The 19260-nt window shown below is 47.7% G+C and overlaps 1 protein-coding gene and 1 long non-coding RNA gene across 23 annotated transcripts in view; one reads left to right on the top strand and one right to left on the bottom strand.

The window, feature by feature from the left end:
* The window catches only part of MAP7D1 (MAP7 domain containing 1), a 54679-nt gene that overhangs the window by 19462 nt on the left and 15957 nt on the right, over positions 1–19260 (bottom strand). For 17 of the 22 annotated variants that reach the window (XM_083511749.1, XM_083511737.1, XM_083511751.1 and 14 more), the window contains exons 2-5: positions 6778–7236; positions 5229–5297; positions 1429–1592; positions 187–301 (exon numbers count right to left, since the gene is read on the bottom strand). In XM_083511749.1, coding sequence (XP_083367875.1) covers positions 187–301; positions 1429–1592; positions 5229–5297; positions 6778–7236 — 807 coding nt within the window. Of the gene's footprint in view, positions 1–186; positions 302–1428; positions 1596–5228; positions 5298–6777; positions 7237–19260 lie in introns of all 22 variants that reach the window. The other 5 variants (XM_083511733.1, XM_083511734.1, XM_083511752.1 and 2 more) reach the window with 1 other exon arrangement.
* On the top strand, positions 7196–19251 carry LOC310710726. The gene is made up of 3 exons (XR_014528222.1): positions 7196–7295; positions 10752–12597; positions 12637–19251. It is a non-coding gene; the product is annotated as an uncharacterized lncRNA (long non-coding RNA).

A 19260-nucleotide genomic window follows, 5' to 3' on the forward strand; every position in this document is an offset into this window, starting at 1 on the left:
CCCTTCTTGATCAAGCGCATGCACGTGCAAAAGCAGTGAGCCCCACTCTCCCCATGCTACCATTAGTGATCCTATCGAGCTCACTCTGGTCAGCCTACATGCGCTTATTTATTGGCTCCCCCCCCCCAAGTGGATGCATGTCTGTGCCCACACAAAGATGCACATGTGCCAAGTGTCTCCACTCACCATCCTTGTGAGCAGGGGAGCCCTGGTGCAGGGCACCAGCCCATGACCATCGGTGCTGCCGGATTTCAGCCCAGGTTTTCTTTGTTGAGCGCTGGATGGCAGCTTCATATCGCTCCTGATGAAGAAGGGGAAAGGGGAGGAGTCAGGAAGGACAGAGCCTCTGTCTGAATCCCTAGAGAGCTGCTGCCAGCCAGCATAGACAGTACTAAGCTAGGTGGACCATTCCTTTGACTGTATAAGGCAGCTGCCTATCCTGTAAAAACAAGCCTTGTATCATCTATGGGGCAGGGGGGTGCTGTTGTGTGCAGAAGGCCCCTGGTTCAATCCCTGGCATCTCCATAGCATCTGACTGGCATCTGAATCCTGGGAAAGCCTCTGCCAGTCAGTGTAGGCCTGTAGGCAATACTGAGTGAGATGGACCAATGGTCTGACTGAAGATAAGGCAGCTTTCTACGTTCTGTGAGAGACACTAAACCTTCAATTGCCATTTCAGAGCCTTGGAGGTAAGGGTTTGGATGGAGTGAATAACAAAGGAGGAGACAAAAACCCTTCCCCAAGATCTCTAGGTGGATATGACATTGCTTGGTTTACCTTTTTGGAAAAGGTATTTCATAAGCAAAGTGCCCCCCCACCCACCCAGTGAAAAGTCCCTCTCCAAACCACAAACCACTAAAAGGCTCTGAAGGTGTCAAAATAATTAATTCAGATCTCTGGAGAATAGAATTATAACAAGAGACATTTTGCTGCTTAATGCTGTTGGATTTTATTACTTAGAAAACACTGTTTTTCTGTATTATTATCATACTACAGTGGACCCTCCGGATATGAACTTAATTCATTCCAGGGGTCCGTTCGCACCCTGAAAATAATGTAAATTGAGGCACGCTTCTGTGCACACACGCAGCACGATCGAGCGCTTCTGCGGATGCGCACGCCAAGAAATCTGGAAGTATACACATCCAGGTTTGCCGTGGCCGTAACTCAAAGATTACGTATCTGGAGGGATACGTAGGTAGAGGTACGACTGTATTGGTTTTGTATTATTATTTTGAAGGGAGCTGTAGTCCAACATGCATTTGCAGAGCACCACAGGTTAATAGCTACCCTTGTCCTATGTAATTCCTTTTCCTGCTGCCTGGCAGTTGCACTGCAATCCACAGCTTGCTTCTTCATGTGCCTTGTTGCCGGCTCTCCTCCCCTCTGCCTGCCTCCCTTCCTGCTCCCAAGCTACCCCAAGCCCACCTTGTTCTTCTCCAGCTTTTGACGCTGGCGTTCCTCCAGCACAGCTCGCCGCTTCTCAGCACGAACCCGCTGCTCCTCCAGTCGCCGCCTCCGCTCCTCCAGTTGCTTTTCACGCAGCACCCGAGCCTTCTCCTCCTTCTCCAGCCACAGGACCCGCTTGGCAGCTACTGGGGCAAAGACCAAGGAATAAAGAGGGAGGAAAGTAGACAGAAGAGATAAAGCAATGTAGTGCATAGCCAGCCTTGTCTGCGTGCGCGCACGCACACACACACACACACACACACACACACACACACAAGCTTCCTCACTCCTGGGACATATTACATTACAAGGAAACGGTGTGGTTTTCATTTCATCCAACAAGTCCCTTAGGCAGAGAGAAGGTGAGTATTTTGTGGAAGTCTTGCAATCTGAATATATATCTGAAACAAACACTCTGCCACCTTCCTGCTTATAGCCAGATCCTTCCAGGAATCTTGCAATCCCAGCATGAAGGCAACAGCCTCCCCCCACCATTTGCCTCATAGCACCTAATAGCCACTAACAGATCTTCTCCTCCATATATTTGTCTAAAACGATATGGCCTCTTGTTCAGCTTTTAAAAACTATTTAAAATGAATGTACATTATTATCGCTTTTAGCTTGCTACCTAGGGAACGTATAGCAGGCTGGATGCAGAGGGAAGGAAATTCTGAGACAGAATACAACAGAACAGTTCTTGCCAACCTGGCTCCCTCTAGGTGTTTTGCACTGCAACTCCCATCAGCCCCAAGGCAGAGGTGGAGATCCACAGGCCTTGGGGCCAAATGCCACACCACTGAGGCTGGGACTTTCCCCAGGCCACACCTCTTCCCCAGCCATGTCCTCTCCCCACAGGACATGTGCCCACCCATTAGCCTGACTGGAAAGAGTCACTAAACTCTGATAATGGCAGAGTACAGTGGTGCCCCGCAAGACGAATGCCTCGCAAGACGGAAAACCCGCTAGACGAAAGGGTTTTCCGCTTTGGAGGTGCTTCGCAAAACGAATTTCCTATGGGCTTGCTTCGCAAGACGACAATGTCTTGCGAGTTCCTGCTGGTTTTTTTCCTCCCCCCCTTTTTCTAAGCCGCTAAGCCGCTTATCAGCTGATCCGATCAGCAGATAAGCTGCTAAAAGCCGCTAATAGCGCTAATCCGCTAATCTTTCAATGGGCTTGCTTCGCAAGACGAAAAAACCGCTAGACGAAGAGAATCACAGAACGGATTCTTTTCATCTTGCGAGGCACCACTGTATTGTGGGAAATTTAGATGGCATGTTGCAGATCCAGCCAGCAGGCATGGAGGGCAGATGTGCTCTGATGGGCTCTGATGAGCACTAGGATGTCAGATACTGATGCTGCTTACACACGCCAGGGATCAAACTTGGGACTTTCTGCACACAATGCAGATGCTCTCCAAGAGCTATGGCCCTTCACCAAACAATTAAGCTGCCTTATACGGAGTCAGGCTATTGGCCCATTTAGTTCCATGTGACTGGCAAAGGCTCTCCAGGGTTTCAGACAGGGCTTTCCAGCCCTACCTGGAGATGCCAGCGCTTGAGCCTAGGGCCTTCTCCATTCAAAGCAGATGCTCTGCCACTGGGCTGTGGCCCTTCCCCTTTAACTACAGCCATTACTGCCACCATCATCTTCCTCATCCCCACTGCCTCTGGGTCGTACCCTCGACCTGCACCTCAGGGGCAAAGCCCTGAGTCACTGGGGCTAAGAAGCAGACCAATGATCACAACTTTCCCCAGTGCATCACTTCACAGTGCTGGACCATTAAAAAATAATAATAAACATTAGAAAGCGGGAGCTGGCACTAGCTACAACAGGCCCCTGGCATTCGCTTCTGTGCTGATGCCAGGCCTGGGAATAGTCCAGAAAGAGGCCGACTACCTCATCTGATGCTCGTGATAACTAGGCCTGCCTTTTCATTAGGGATTTTATTTATTTACTTTGGGGGGGGGAGAAGGTGGGAGGAGATTTGAAGAGGTTGTAGTGTAAAGAAGGAGAATGTCTGCACTTTTAAAGTTAGGTGAGGGGATAGGTGGCTGCTTCCACCTGCCTTGTTCTATCCTCCAGCACTGGGAGCCTTCATAAAGCAGCTGCTTCCAGAAGAACTCTTGAGAGGGGTTTCTGGTATAAACGATGAAGGAGAGCAGTTGCTCATTGCTAATGCTTTGGGGCCACTTCTGGATGTGAAGTTATTGGATACTTTTACTTTATTGACTGGTGAACTTTATGCTCACTTTAATTTTGATGGATGTTAAATATACAGTTAATTGTTGATTTGTTTAGTGTTATGTTGTTACGTTATTGCAGTGATAATTCTCCTTTTTATTATGCAATTATTACTCTGCTGCATTTAGACTGCTTTAAATATGCGAACCGCTTTAGAGAACAGTTGTATTTTGTGGGACATGGTATATAAATAAACTGACTTTGACTTAAGGTTATCGTTTAATTGTTTTTATGCATTTTGCATGCACAATGCTTTCAAATGCTTGCAAGCTGCCTTGAAGCAAACTTTGAAAGGCAGGGCACAAATATTTTAGCTAAATAAAAATAGGACCTATCTGCAATGGAAAGCTGGGTTGGCAGGAGAGTTGGAAGGAATGAGGGAAAATCCTGCAGGAATTCACTCAAACAAGGAGTGGGTTGCAGTAACTGAACCCCTAGCTTCAGGAATGAAGCCCACAGCTGGTGACAGCAAGCTGGGGGGGGGGGAGAGGGGGGAAGACCCTAAACAACAAAGTGGATCAGGATACTAGCAGAGAGGGAGGGAGGGGCAATGCAGTCAACAAAGGGAATGGGAAGCTGGCCTGAAAAACACATTCAGGCCAAACAATGGGGGAATGAGGGTGGAAAGTGATTTAGACTGGAGCGGCAAAAGTATTAGGAGGGGGAGTGATGGTGTGGGCAGTGCGGTGCAGAGGGAAAGCAGGAGAGAGGCCGCAGAACAGAGAGCAGCACCCAGCAAAATTAATGACTAGAGGTCTACTGCATGGGAAAGGAATCTTCTTTGCCAAGACATTACCTACAACACATCTCACAGATGCACATGACGGGGGCAGAAGGGGGATGCATAACTGGCTGAAGTTTGTGTGTTTGTCTAGACTTGCTGGCCCAACGGAAGGAAGGAGTGTGATGATTTCTCTCCCACTCACAATTTGATACACGTGAGAGATGAATTTTCTCAAAATACAAGAGCCGTGCAAAGTCATGTTCTCCCAGACTCCGCACACGCAGAATTACTGTTGTGGGAGGGTGCAGGGACACTACTGCATGTTCCTGTTGCCAATCCTGCTGCCATCCACATGTCAGGGGCTGAATGTCTGCCATAGGGAGCCTGCCCTGTTTATTCAGAGATGCTCTCTGGGTGATTTAGAGTCCTGGAGGATCAGGGCTCTAGTTTCTTAGCAGGTAAAAAAAAACCCATTCTGCTGTCTATCAGGTGGACTGACTGGCAGAGGAATCACAAAGCAATCTGTGCCCCTTTTGGCAGTCTACTTTGTGTGCCAGCTGTGGAAGAAGCGGCTTTCCTTCATGGCCATCACAGAAACTAAGTTGACTGGTAGAGGAGGGACAGAGAGATTGATCCCTTCTTCATCTGCCTTCTCACTCACCTGTATGAGACCTTGGAGACCACTGTCAGTCAGTGTGCAATAGATAGATGGACCAAAGGGTCCTGGGCAAGAGTCCCAGAAGATCTGAAAGCTTCGTTGCCTGGAGAGGGCCTGAAGCTTCCTCTGCCCCACAAACACAAGCTTGCTTCTTACCTAGATGTTTGGCTCGTTCTTCCCGTCGCTCTCGAGCGAGTTTGTGCCTGGCTTGCGCCTTCTGGGTATCTGGGGAAGAGAAGGGAGAGGTTAGGCCAGTTAGAAAAGTCATGTGCAAGTCCACCCCACCCCCTGCAACCCCTACGTTCATCAAATCCTCTTCATGTCTGCACCACTCTTTCTAGACTACTGTGTCCCACTTGGATCTGAAGGGGGTCACACCAGTGGCATCACTGGCAGCAGTATTATAATTATAATTATAATTATAAATAATAATAATAAAGGAGAAACAAAAAACAAACTATCAATGTTTATATTTTTAGAGAAGTAAAACAGCAGGGTGGAGAGGAGGAGGAAGACAAGTAAGGAAAAGTAAAATCACACAGCAAATAATATGAACAGGGAGGACTGAGACTCCAAGTAGGACCAAAAATCTGAAAAGAAGCAAGAGAACTGCTGCAGATGGTACTGTGACTCTGCCAGTCATCATGCGTCCTTCTCTAGCACCAAGTCAGGGAGCCAAATCTCGATGCCTTGTGGCGATATACCCCATGGAGGAGGAGCAGCAGCAGCAGCAGAAGAAGAAGAAGGCTATCAAGCCAGGCACATAAATAGGCAAAAAAACTACTAGCTTGCAAATGTTTGTACTAGCTATTTCCATGATGGACTCAGAGGAGTGGAGGCCCTCTTCTCCCTGGGCAGCATGGAAACGCAAGCTACTCATCTCTCAGCAGGCCAGAATGTAATGTTGCCTTCTACCAAGTCAAATGGAGGAGGAGGAGGAGGAGAGACAGAGGAATCCATCTCCTGCTCGTCTAGCCTGCTACATTTCCAGGCTGGTTGCACAAGAAGAGATTTACAGAAGAAGATGTTTTCTTTCCTCCATAGCTGGGCATTCATTCCTCTTTTAAAGCCACCCACTTTGGTGGCCATCACTTCCCCCTTACAGCAGTGAGTTCCATAATTTAACTAGGTGCTGCGTGAAAAAGTACTTTCTTTTTTCTCACTTGAATCTTCCAACAATCCTCAGATGTCCACAAGTTTTAGCATTATGAGGGGGAATCCTTTCTCCTGTTGCCTTATTGTATTTCTTACCACAGGTTTTTAAAATTGTTTTATTATATTGCTGTAATTTTTAGCGCAAACTGTCTAGAACATTTTGTACCGAAAGGTGAAATGAAAGCATTTTAAATAAAGAATAAAAACAACACTCACATGGGACAGAGATGAGGAGCCTGTGGCCCATGGAATAAAAGACTCTAAACGGGGGAGGCCTAGGGTTCCTAATGAAGCCCACAGGTCAGAGGTTCTCTATTTCTGCAGACCCCACCCATCATAATGACAAACCCCTGGCTGCCGTGTGTGTGTGTGTGTGTGTGTGTGTGTGTGTGTGTGTGTGTTTCAAACAGAGAAGCTGCAAACTTATCTGCTGTCTTTCCACAAGAAATAAACAGTTCAGGAAAATTATGTGGTGACAAAGATTCCCACCCGGCAAATTTCTAATCCGCTTTGAGTTCCGCCCCCACCCCCCGACATGCCCCAAACATACCTTGTTTGGTCCGGGGTCTGGAAGGCCCCTGGGCAGGGGAAGGCTGTTCGCTCTTGGGTGCTGGTTGTTGGGTGCTTTCCTGGCGGTGTTCTTCTTCTGTGGGAGGCGATGCCTGGGCACCTATCGGCGGGGGGCGGCCATTCTTAGGGGGCAGGGCCTCCACAGCCAGGAGCGTCGTGGCAGGCAGTGGGCTGGCCTGGTTAGTCTGAAGGGAAGGTTTCATTTCCACAGGGGGCACCGTGGCAGTCTTGACACCCGGGGGACCATTTTGAGCAGGAGGCGTTGCCCCTGTGGGAGCGGCAGCAGGCGGCAGAGGGGTGGCTTCTAGTGGGAGGGGAGCGAGAGGCTGGTCACTTGGGTGTGTTTCTGTCTCCCTCATGAGGGGTGCCGTGGCAAGCGAATGGCTAGTCCGTTCACTGAGGGGGAGCAGGGTTGCTTCCGGGAGGGTACCTTCTGGGGCTGTAAGACAGAAGGAGGGAAGAAGGCTTATGAGGAGACCCCCTCCGAATACTTCTCAGGCAAGCTCTCCAGAGTTAGGCAAGCGATCTCTCCCTCCCCTCACAGCTTGAGGCAGGGGTGCCAGGCACAGCTCATTTAAAGTAAACAGCAATCACAGCTGGGCACAGTGCCAGCAGGGCACAAAGACCCCTTCTCCCTCAGGCCCGGAAACTGGCATACTCAGATGAAGCAGCAAAATATCGTTTTATGGGCCCTACGTAAAGTTGCCACCTTTAGGGTGGCTGTTCCCCACCCCCACCCCCGATAGAGTCCCTGTACCTCTAATATCCGCACAGCAGGCCAAACACAAAACACAAAACCCTCTCCTGACACCAAGTGCAGTTCACTTTTTGCTTCTGTGAGATTTCCTGAGGCGGCTGTTTCCAAGCTTCCCTCCTCTAATTGTTAAATGGAGATGGAGGACTTCAAAGGAGCTGTGGGTCCCCATTCTTCTACCCACCCACCCTGCCTGGAGCACAGGCACCCACTGGATTTTTCCAGGGTGTCTATGTGTGCATGCATGTGCAAAAGAAAGCACTGAAAAGTGGGGGAGCAGGATAGTTTCTTTCCCAAAAAAGAGAATAACAGTGCCTCCTATCTCAGGTTCTACAAATATTTTACACTTTCTATTAGCTGGTTCATGTAGGGGGAGAAACTCACGCCCACCCTCCGCCCCCAGGTGCTCTCAATCTGAACCAGCCCATGATCTGGACCAGGAAGAGTCAACAATTCACTCCTGCTTCCAGTTACATAATTCACCGCCATCCCCAACACACACACACACACCTCCCTCGTAGCAACAGAGTCCTTCGCGGACAACAATTAAGTAATGGAACAAGAATGTCCAGCGTGAGACCTGGCGGAAGCCACAAAAGAAGGCTACAAATGCTTGCCCCGCCTTGTGCTGAAGGAGGCTCCTTGCAGACTCCTGCAGGATGGAAGGCATGAAGAAGAGGCAGGGGAGAGGGTGGGGTGAGGCCAGCCAGCTAGCGGTCAAGATTCAAGGGAGAGAAAAGTCCTGGGGAAGGGAGGGGACACAGTGGCAACAAAAAGGCCTGGGGGTGAGCAACAAGTGGAAACCAAATATCCTGCATCAAGCCATTATTTTTGAACGGGAAAAGTGGGGGTTTGCAAGTGTTCTGACTCAGAGAAGCTCCTCCATCAGATCAAAGCCCCCTCAAAGCTACACTAAACACAATATCAGGAGCAATTCTTGACATCTGTGGGAGGTCATGTAAAAAGTTAAAGGGAAATTGCAAAATAAAGCAGCCTTCTCCAACCTAGGGTCCTCCAGCTGTGCTGGCTGGGGCAAATAGCCCAAAACATCTGGAGGGTCCAGGTGGACCGTTAAAAAAAAGAAAAGAACAGCAGTTAACACAAACTCCTAGCCTTGGATAGTTATTTTCATATTTAGAAGTCATTTGCCATGCTGAGTTCTTGGAATGAGCATTCCCCCAGCCTGGACTCACCGGTGACTAAGTTGTTATGCTGCTGTTTTCTGCCTTCTTCTTGCAGAGCTTCATAGAAAGGATAATTTGCTAAACATGCTTCTCAGCTTGCAGGAATTCCTGATCTGAGTCACCTTTGTCCCTTGCATCTCTGTGTCACAACCCTCCATCATCACTCTGGCTGTAAACAGCCTGGCGTGGCTGCCTGCAGAGAGGCCTCCTTTAAGGCAAGAGGTTCTCCTATCCTCACCTATATCCTCTCTGCTCTTCAATCTGGATGCATCCCTTCTCCCTGAGCAAGTGGAAAGACTTGCTCTTGCACTCGGGTCGTGCTGGCCTCGGTCCAGTATACCTGAAGGAGCGTCTCCACCCCCATCGTTCAGCTCGGACACTGAGGTCCAGCGCCGAGGGCCTTCTGGCGGTTCCCTCACTGTGAGAAGCAAAGTTACAGGGAACCAGGCAGAGGGCCTTCTCGGTAGGGGCACCCACCCTGTGGAACGCCCTCCCACCAGATGTCAAAGAGAAAAACAACTACCAGACCTTTAGAAGACATCTGAAGGCAGCCTTGCTTAGGGAAGCTTTTTGATGTTTGACAGACTATTGTATTTTAATATTTTGTTGGAAGCCGCCCACAGTGGCTGGGGAAACCCAGCCAGATGGGCGGGGTATAAATAATAAATTGTTATTATTATGATTATGATTATTAGGAGCAGTAGCAAAGCGTCACACGGAAACACCTTAGGGAGTCTCATTCTATCAGTCCCCTGAAGCCCACTATAGTTCTGCCTTCACTAGAAGGGGCTTTTTTGGGCCTCGGTCCTCAGAGAGGTACCATCACCAAACTTTATTACAGTCACAGACCAGCATAAGATAAAAACATGCTAATAAATAAAGCACATAAGACTTAAAAAGAGGAAAGGGACAAAAGTGATTATAACTCAGAAAACTTAAGATAGAAACAAAAGACAAGCAGTTAAAAGCAACTATATAAGGGGGGGGGCGAGAAAGGTAAGAGCTTAAGAGCATAGGAAGGGATCTACTGAATCAGGCTAAAGGCCCATCTAACCCAAAAATCTGATCTCAAACCACAGACCCCCTTGAGATACCCAGCAACTGATATACAGAGACACAACAATTTTTATAATGATTTTTTTTTAATTTGCACCCTGCCCATCTGACAGAGTTGCCCCAGCCACGTGACACCTCTGACACTCCCTGCATTTTGTCTGATCCTCTTTTAGAGCCACAGAGGTTGGTTGCCATCACTGCCTCCTGTGGGGACCAACTCCACAACAGCTTCATGCCCTGTGTGAAGAAGATGTAACAGTGTCTTCGGAGCAGAGGGGAGTGGACTCCATGATGGTGCCCTCCTGGTCTTGCTCATCACCTGCCCACTGTTCCTTTCTTAAGACTCGAGGTGCCCAGGATTGAATCAGGGACCGTCTGCTCACGAAGCTTGTGCTCTGCCTCTGAACTCTGGCCCCACCACCTTCCTCTCTGGCAAGAGACATGCAGCCAACAGAAAATGCTGTATATTTTCTGCTATCCCCAATCTCCCCCGCCATTCCTTTAAACGTTTAACCATCTCTGCATTGTGTAATTAGCAGCTACAAGTTGCACAGTCAACAGAATCGCTCTGTTGGGTAATGATGGATGGTGCATTTCCATGCACGAGACAAAGGGACCTCAGCAGACAGAAAGTAAAGAGAGAGGGAGGTGGAAATGGGGGGGGGGGAGCGGTGGAGGAGAACAACCGAGTGGCAAGTACAGAAGGGATGGCGGTTGGCAAGGAGATCTGGAGACAACTAGACCCCAGAGCGTTTGAGAAATCGATTCCAAACAGCGCTGCAAGTTTATTCCAAACGGCATTAACAAATTTCCTTTTCATTCTGCTGCTCTTCCACAGCCAAATCAGTTTAATCATGCCACCCAGGAATGCCAAGCAGGGGTAGTGGTGTGGGTTTTCCTGCGCTATCGTAATTAATGTTTTGACTAACAAAGCCGTTCTTCCAATCCATGTTAATTAAGGCCCATGCCACAGCTGCGGCAGAGTATCCAGGTGATTTGGGGGGCAGGTCTTGGGGAAACGTCACTGCTGCCTGAAGAAGCGGGGAAAAGAAGCAGGACTGCAAAAAGAAAGCCCACCATGACTCTTCCCAGAAACTTCCGAATGACATTTGGCAGGGTCTGCTGAAGACAGCTGTTTCTGCAGCCACGTCTCTGTCGAGAGAGGACGGACTTGGCCCTTCTTTGATGGCCTTCTGCCACTGTGCAACAGCCTTTCTTTTCCAAGCTGCTAATTTTAGGAAGGCAATTACACGGAGTCCAGCCATTGGTATCGTCTCTACATCATGGGTAGTGGCCTGTTGTTTTTTTTGGCCCAAGGGCCACATATCCCGTCAGCTAACGCTTTGCGGGCCACATGCCAGCAGGGAAGTGAGGGATGGTCGGATCTGTCCTTTTTTGTTTCTCTCAGTTTCTCATTTTCAAATCTTAAGAGTTCTCTACATTTCCACTTGAGTTTGGGATGATCATTTTTAAGTCCCAAAGAAAAGTCACCAGCATTCTAATGTGAATTTCTCCAAATATTTGCTTGCAATTTCCCCCAATATACAATTTTCGCAAAGCAATTTCCCCATTACTGTATCCTATTTCCAAGAATATACGCATTTTGTGCATACTTTACCTCAGTATATGCATTCTGTACACTTTATTTGGTTACGGAACTGTGCAGAAAAATCAGAAAATTGTGAAGGACAACGGTGTTTCGGTATGCATATTGTTTCAGAAGTGCAAATTAGCTAAATGTAAACTGAATCGGATTTCTCCCTCATCCCTCGCAGTGGGTGTAACTATTCCACACGCTCTCCTCTCTCATACACACACACAGCCCTGCTCCTCATTTGATCCTTGCCTCCTCCCCTCCCATTAGCAATTTGCATCCCCACCCCCACTTTCTGCTGTCCTCACCACTCAAACTGGTGAGTTCCTGGGGGGGGGGGGGAGTGAGCAGGCACTGACAGATGCTCTGTCAGCGAACCACAACTCTTCCTTAATTTTATTCTGATGTGTTTCTTTGGCTATGTCCCCACCCCAGCCCCAATATTTGGCATTCAGAGGATTGGCAAATAGTGCCCTGGGAGATGACATCATTGTTCTTGCTGTGAAATAAGTGGCTGTGCTTTATCCCATCTCTGCCCTACTCTGGGGAAGGGCCATAGCTCAGCGTCAGAGCACATGCTCTCCATACAGAAAGTCCCAGGTTCAATCCGCAGCCAAGGCTGGGTGGGATTCCTTCCTGAAATTCTGGAGACTCGCCGCCAGTCAGCACAGATGAACAAACGCCTAACTCAGTATAAGATGGTTTAGTAGGTCTGTACCTACACCACTGTCTGTAACTGTAGGCTCTTGTAAGAACTTCCAGCTCCAGATTCACCAATATCCTGTTCTTTGTCCATATAGCTAGAACACTGGCAAAGACAGACACAGAGATGTACGGATCTCCTTCCTTCTTTGGCACCTGCTACACATTGATGGCAAGACCATAGTAGAGTCAGTCTGCAAGCTCAAACAGGAATATTCTTTGTAAGTAACTACCGTTTTCAGAAACACAGCATGTGACTTTGGTACAAGGTTCCAAAAACTGATCACAGCAGACACTGTTGGTGCACCTGGCCAGTAAAGCACTTGCCTTAAATTCTGCATCTCGCCCCAATTATGCAGCTGGAGGGGGAAACATCATCACTCAGCTACCTTAGCACAACCTATTCAGATTGCAAAAATAGTGGGTTTTGGAGAAGAGGGAGGAAGGCAGATTGCTTCTGAGCTAATCCTTCCTCCTAGAATTGCCACCCTTTGTTTACTCACTTTCCCAGTTCCCAGTTAATGGAACATTAATGGGAACATTAAACAGTTTCTCAGTTCCCAGTTAATGTCACCGTCAGTCAGTTTTGTGGTGTTCTGTTGTGGTCTCCCCTCAGGCCAGATTTGTGGCAATTTTGGGGTAGTAAAATACACCTGCTGCACAATTTTGTTTTGTGCAGACAAGTGATGATAACTCTTAATGGCTACTATAGCTTTAATTAAACACTTCCTGTTTGAAGTCTCAGGTAATTTATTGCTTTGCATTCAGTGTGGCAGTAAAACTAGTGAGGAATGTCCTATTAATTGCCTGCCATGAATAGCCTTTTTAATACAGCCTCCCAGAGTCCACTTCTCTTCCCAAGGAAGGGGGGCTATTTAACTATAAAAAATAGAATTAAAACTTTTAAGGGGAAATAAATCTGCCACTAATCTTATTGCCATGCTCAGCATGAAACAATAAAAACATCAAATAAAAACTGAATACAGGAAACTTTTAATTAACATTAGAAAGGACATTTGCTGAATGGAATTTGCTTATGAGTAATATTATAGAAGGAATCTTGGCCATGGGGAACAGAATTGCAGTATAATCTAGCACTATATGCTTACGTTGAACTTCTAATTTCACTTCCACAAAATTGAGGGAAAGCACTGCATAAATAGGGCTAAAGGCTCTAATCTAGAATTAAGCAGTAACAGTACAGTGGTACCTCGGTTTAAGAACAGCCCTGTTTACGAACTATTTGGTTTACAAACACTGCAGAACCGGAAGTAGTGTCCTGGGTTTGCAAACTTTACCTCGGTCTAAGAACGGAATCCGAACAGTGGAAGGGCACCAGTGGCGACAGGCCTCATTAGGGAACGTGAGCCTCGGTTTAATAATGGTTTCAGTTTAAGAACGGACTTCCGGAACAGATTAAGTTCATAAACTGAGGTACCACTGTATTTGCTATTTATACCAGAAGGGTCTATGGGGCTTGCAGAATGCAGGCAGGGATGGGCTTGGTATCATTAGAAGCTTCACAGTGCAGAAGTGATATGTAGAGAAATCCAGCAGACAAAACTGGTTTGCATGAAGTAGCGGATCAATTACTTATTTTTAAGGGGTGGGGAGGGGTAGCAATATGGGGAGGGGCACAGTAAATGCCTGGGGCCCATGTTGAACTAAGATTATTATATCCTCTGGCCAATGGAAGTCTGATGTAAGCCAACTGTTTTCTCTGACTCTTTTGCTGTAGACTATCCATGCTGTTTTTTGTGTGAACATGAGGACTAGAAGCATGCACTCAAAAAGATTAAATAACTACTACATTTAAAAAGGAAGTAGTTTGCCACATTTTGTAATCTCTGGTGTGTTCACAGATGACTCTAATCCCCATCTCTGGGTGTGTTCACATTACCGCCTTAGAGACGCCAGTGAATGCATTTCCCAGCTCTTTCCCCCCTAGCTGTTCACATCAGCAGGGCTTCACAGTGTCATAGCCATTGCTGTTTGTGTTCACACACAGGGAGTATGGGAGGGGATATCTCTACCCTATGCAAAGGTGTTTACATCTTGGCTAGAGAGGATAGGAACTGGCTTAAGGACTCCAATCAGAGTGAAGCTTGTTTGAGAAGCATCACATCAAACAATAGGTTTTTGTAACAAACTATAGGGTGGCGCTGTGGGTTAAACCACTGAGCCTAGGGTTTGATGATCAGAAGGTCGGTGGTTTGAATCCCCGCAACGGGGTGAGCTCCCGTTGCTCGGTCCCTGCTCCTGCCAACCTAGCAGTTTGAAAGGACGTCAAAGTGCAAGTAGACAAATAGATACCACTCCGGCGGGAAGGTAAACGGCATTTCTGTGCGCTGCTCTGGTTCACCAGAAGTGGCTTAGTCATGCTGGCCACATGACCCGGAAGCTGTACGTAGGCTCCCTCGGCCAGTAAAGCAAGATGAGCACTGCAACCCCAGAGTCGTCCGCAACTGGACCTAACGGTCAGGGGTCCCTTTACCTTACAGTATACATATGTCCTGTGATCATGCATAAAAAACCCACCTAGCACTGGAAACACAGTCAGTGTGCAGAAAATGGGAGTATGATGGACACAGTCTCAGTGCAAATGCTAATTTAGCATCCAAGTTCCAGCAAGACTCCGGGCAAAGCAATGTAGAGTTACCTTACTTTCTATTGACTTTAAAAGGCCAGAGGCAGAGAGCCGAGTTCTTCCAGTCTGACCACACACACACACACACACACACACTTAGAAAAAGAGATGCAAAAGTTGAGCAATCTCCTCCAGCTATTTTTTCCACCAAACTGCATTCAGTTAAAAAGTATGTGTACACGTTCTGGGTGCAAGGTTCCCTTCCATCACTGGCAGCTTGGTTTTAAAGGGGTGGGGGTTGCACTTTCTGTCCATACATGATGGCATCTGCTAATGGAAAGATGTAACTCTGGGTAGCCTGCAGGACTCTGAAGCTGGGAGTGCTTTCAAATTGGTCACAAGATCTCCCTTCTTTCAGTTTTTGTTCCACACCCGTGATTCTTTCCAGTTTACAACGGGACGGCGGGGGGGGGGGGAGGAAAGATGCTCAGTTATTCTGTATGCGCATGCACACACACACACACACACACGTCAAACCGAGGCCAAATGAGCAAGATGGGAAAGGCCCGAAGCGAGGGGGGGGCGAGAGAGTGAGGCAGGAGGGAGAAGGATGGAATTGCTTGATGTACTTAAGTCATGGGAACCGTGAGTGACTGGGGGGGGGGGGCGGGAGTAGGAGGTGGAGGAAAACATTAAAAAGGTTGCAGCAGGGCAGAGAAACATTTGGCATCAGGGAGGGTTTTGCTTTGAAAATTGCTGTTATGACAAAAATTACATAAGGCTGTCAAGTAACTCAAGAACGCGTGGCTAATTGAATCAACTGCTTTCCGCACCCCCCCCCACTTTTTCTTTTTACTAAGCCTGAGCCCCAAAGCAATCTAAACACACACAGACACTGTTATCAATAGAAACACACAGTCACATCCACATTTAAAGCACAAGGCTCCCCCAAAGAATCCTGGGAACATACAGAGCTGCAATTCCCTTAAACTACAACTCCCAGCTTTTTTTGCAGGAAGGCATGTGCTTGGAATGCATGGTGTGGGTGGGTGTGAACCAAGTCACCACATGAGATCCCAGCAGTGGGGTCCACATAACACACCTTCCAACATTTCATAGACTTTTTGTCCTGCCCGCACGCAAGGATCGCTGCTGCACAAAGCCCCCCTGCCACCCAATCAAATGGTTATGCATTGCTGCTGCCTCTGCATCAGATAGAGCTTTGGCCTGACCCAGCAGCCAGGCTCCTCCTTCTTGTGTTCTTATGAGCACTCTCAGGTTCTCCCGATGACATGTTCCAGGCTAGATAATCAGATCAACACTTGTGTGGTGAAGCCAGGGAACATTCAAGACTCCAAATTTAGTGGCACTCATTTAAACCACTGCAGTCGGGAGGCTGCTGGTTCTCCATCAGACCGCTTCTGAAATAAAGATTAGATGCTTAAAATAGGCACTTTCACCCCACGCAACCCTTGTGGCCATAATTCGGCAATAACTCAAGGCAATTTCCTGAGTGGTGGTATGTTGGCACCCCACTACCTCTCATGCTAGAGATCTGCCTTGTATACAAGAGGTCAGGTTTAAGAAATGCCTACAGGATCTGATCAGCATCTATTTAGCCAAGGGGTCTGTTTCCAGGCCGCAGAAGTCAGGTAAGCCTTCGGAAGCTCACAAACAGGATGTGACCACAGCACTCCCCCCAAGATGTTTGTACCCAGCATCTGGCAACCCTAGCTCCAACTATGTAAACGTTCAGCAGCTTCTGCCACCAATGGCAGAACAGCCTGCAAAACAGACGGCAGCAAATTGAATTTTGATACTTGAATGGAATGCAACTGAGCATAATTCTGCATATTCCTTGAAACGCAACAGCAGGTGCCCTGCAACAGGTGGTGGACGCAGTATGCCTGAATTGGGAAACCCTCTTCCTCTGAATGTTTACCCACAAAAGGCTGAGCATGCTTCGATCAAGCCCCCCCCCCCTTTCAGCGGGGTGGAGGGAGAGATACAGAATGAGCAACACCAAAGCACCTTAGCTCTGCAGGGCAGAGTAAAAGCATCTGGGAACCTACTGGAGGAAGCGAAGAGTTTTCAAAGCAGAAAACTACTTACTCTTTAGGATTCTTCAAAAAGCAACACTGACAGCTGGGGCTGGTGAGAATCAAAGGAGACAAATCGGGCTGTTTGGAGATGTGGATCTTGAAAGTGTATGGATGACAGCAACGCTTGCTAAATTTCCTAAGCCGCCAAATGCATTTTATTTATTTTATGTACAGTATGTACATATTTCCCAATAACAAAAAATGTTATCTTGGTGATTTGCATTAAAGAAGGCTTGCCATTCAGGCAAAATATGACATCAGGTGTGGGGCAAGTAAAGCCGCAGTTGCAAAGGAACAACAGGAATTTCTGAGTGTGTTCCTGATTGTTCTTTTGCAAGTGTGGCTTTGCAATTCAGCAGCTTAAAAACCTGGCACGCAATGGAAGCCCCGCTGTTATGAGTGCCGCTTGGGAGCTCCCAATTGGAGTTAATCACTGATGAAAGTGGGAGTTTGCAATTGGCACCAAATTTAAACAGGGCCAAATATAAGCCCTGCTGCGTTTAAATAAATCTAAGTTAATAAACCTTGCTTTAGCATTATATGCAAACCCAGCCTGGTGCCTTAACTATAGCCTGTAAATGAAAATATGTCATGGTTGTTGTTGGATTACTCTGGTCTAGTTTGCACAATGTGGTGAGCTAAACTATATGGCTTACTAGGACCACACAAACCAGAACTTTGCTGGTATAAAAAGTCAGAGGGTTTTAACAAGAAGTTACAGAACATGCCATGACTGGAAACAAGGCCACATGCCCTACCTGAAAATTATGCAGGCGCAAACAGTATTGAAAGTGAGATTGCATATAACCACCCCAATACCATAATGAGCGCAAATAATCATAAATACACAATAAAAAAAGACTGTTGGGAGGGGCCCTTGGAACCACACCTTTTAAAAAAAAAGGGTTGACGCAGGGGTGTGTACCCAATATTCATCGCAACCACAGCATTCAGGGAAAACGGATTTGAATCCTTTCTTTCCCAAGGGCAGCTCCAACACAAAAAGACTGCCAAGATGATGTTGTAATGTCATCTTGGCATGGTCTACCAATGGGCATTGCTGCTTTTCCCAGGCATCCTTATGCTTGAGGGAGGTCAGATCCTAATCCATATCATTCACTGGAGGCACTGGAGTTGGTCCCGACTCTGCATTACTTAACTTGGAGGATGACCCAACACATGATCTTGTCTACGTGGCACCAGGAAAGCCCTGGCAGGCATCAGATAGGATTTTGGTGCAGGATATCAGGAGCAGGGCAGACAACTGGACTCAGCAATGACCCACCCAATTGCATCCTTCTGTAATTAGGGGATGAGAATGTGGGGAGGAAGGGATATCAGGAGATGTTTTTTAAAAATGTTACCACCGTCAGTGATGGCAGCCAGTGAAGCCTGTCTCAAGGACTCCACAACACACAAGTAGAGAAGGCAGCTAAGCTTCTTTACACAGAAGGATTGCAGGCTGCATTTTTCTCTCCGCCTGGTCACCAATTACAGGGCGGAAGAGCCAGTGGACCCCATCACTGAAGGGAGCCTCGGAGAGCTTAAGTATGGGGTTCGCAAAGCCACAGCTGCAAGAGCAGGCAGTCCCTGCCCTGCCCCCTTGGCTCCAGCCCACAGAGGCACATGGGGGGCAAATGGATGGGTGCTTTCAAGAAGGCTTAGCAGGGCTGGATTCTGCTGTGCGTCCAGGGAGATCCTTTCCATTGCTGCACCTCAGCCTGCTGCACTAATGGAGCCAGGATGGGTGCTTCCAGAAAAGAGATGCAAGAGGTGTGCCCGGATGCAAGCCACAAGAAAGCGTCTCCCATGCTAGCTGCTTTGAAGGGAAGAGGCACAGTGCCAGAGGATGCCTGCATTCTGATGCAACTCCCGTTCGCTGGAAGCTGGGCTTGCACAAGGGAAGTGCATTGTGCCACTCAGCAAGACAGAAGCTTGACTAGAAGCTGACTTTCTTAGCTTACTGTCTTCTTTATTCATAAAAGTATTTGCACACCGCTAATTCATACAGAGAAGATCAAAGCAGTTCACAACAACTGCACATAAAACCATATAAAGAAAGGTTTTTGTGGGGGGGGGGGGTTAAAAAAAAGGAAGGAGCTAACTGTTGTGGGAAAATGTATTCTGAACTGCCTGCATAAGCCTGATGGAATAGAAAAGTTTTCAGCAGGCACAGAAGTTGAAACAGGAGGTGCCTGCTGACTCTCTGTTGGCAGAATATTCCACAGGATTGGGCGGTGACACTTAAAGGCACAGTTCCATGTTGTCAAATGAGCCTCCCCAACTCCGGGAACATTCCAGCGACATTCCATCAGATGATTATCAGGGACAGAGCTTAAGCACCCAGCACTTAAGTTGCTCATCGCTTTGGAAATTAATACAAGAACACCACTGAACCAGTGTTAGAAATTAGGCAGGCACCAGGTGCGTTTTGCGACTGGTGCAGGTCCAACTGCAACCACATGGAGATCTCTGGATGCCAGG

This window comes from Podarcis liolepis (assembly GCF_965112155.1).
Source record: "Podarcis liolepis genome assembly, chromosome: 7".
In the NCBI taxonomy this organism is placed as follows: domain Eukaryota; kingdom Metazoa; phylum Chordata; class Lepidosauria; order Squamata; family Lacertidae; genus Podarcis; species Podarcis liolepis.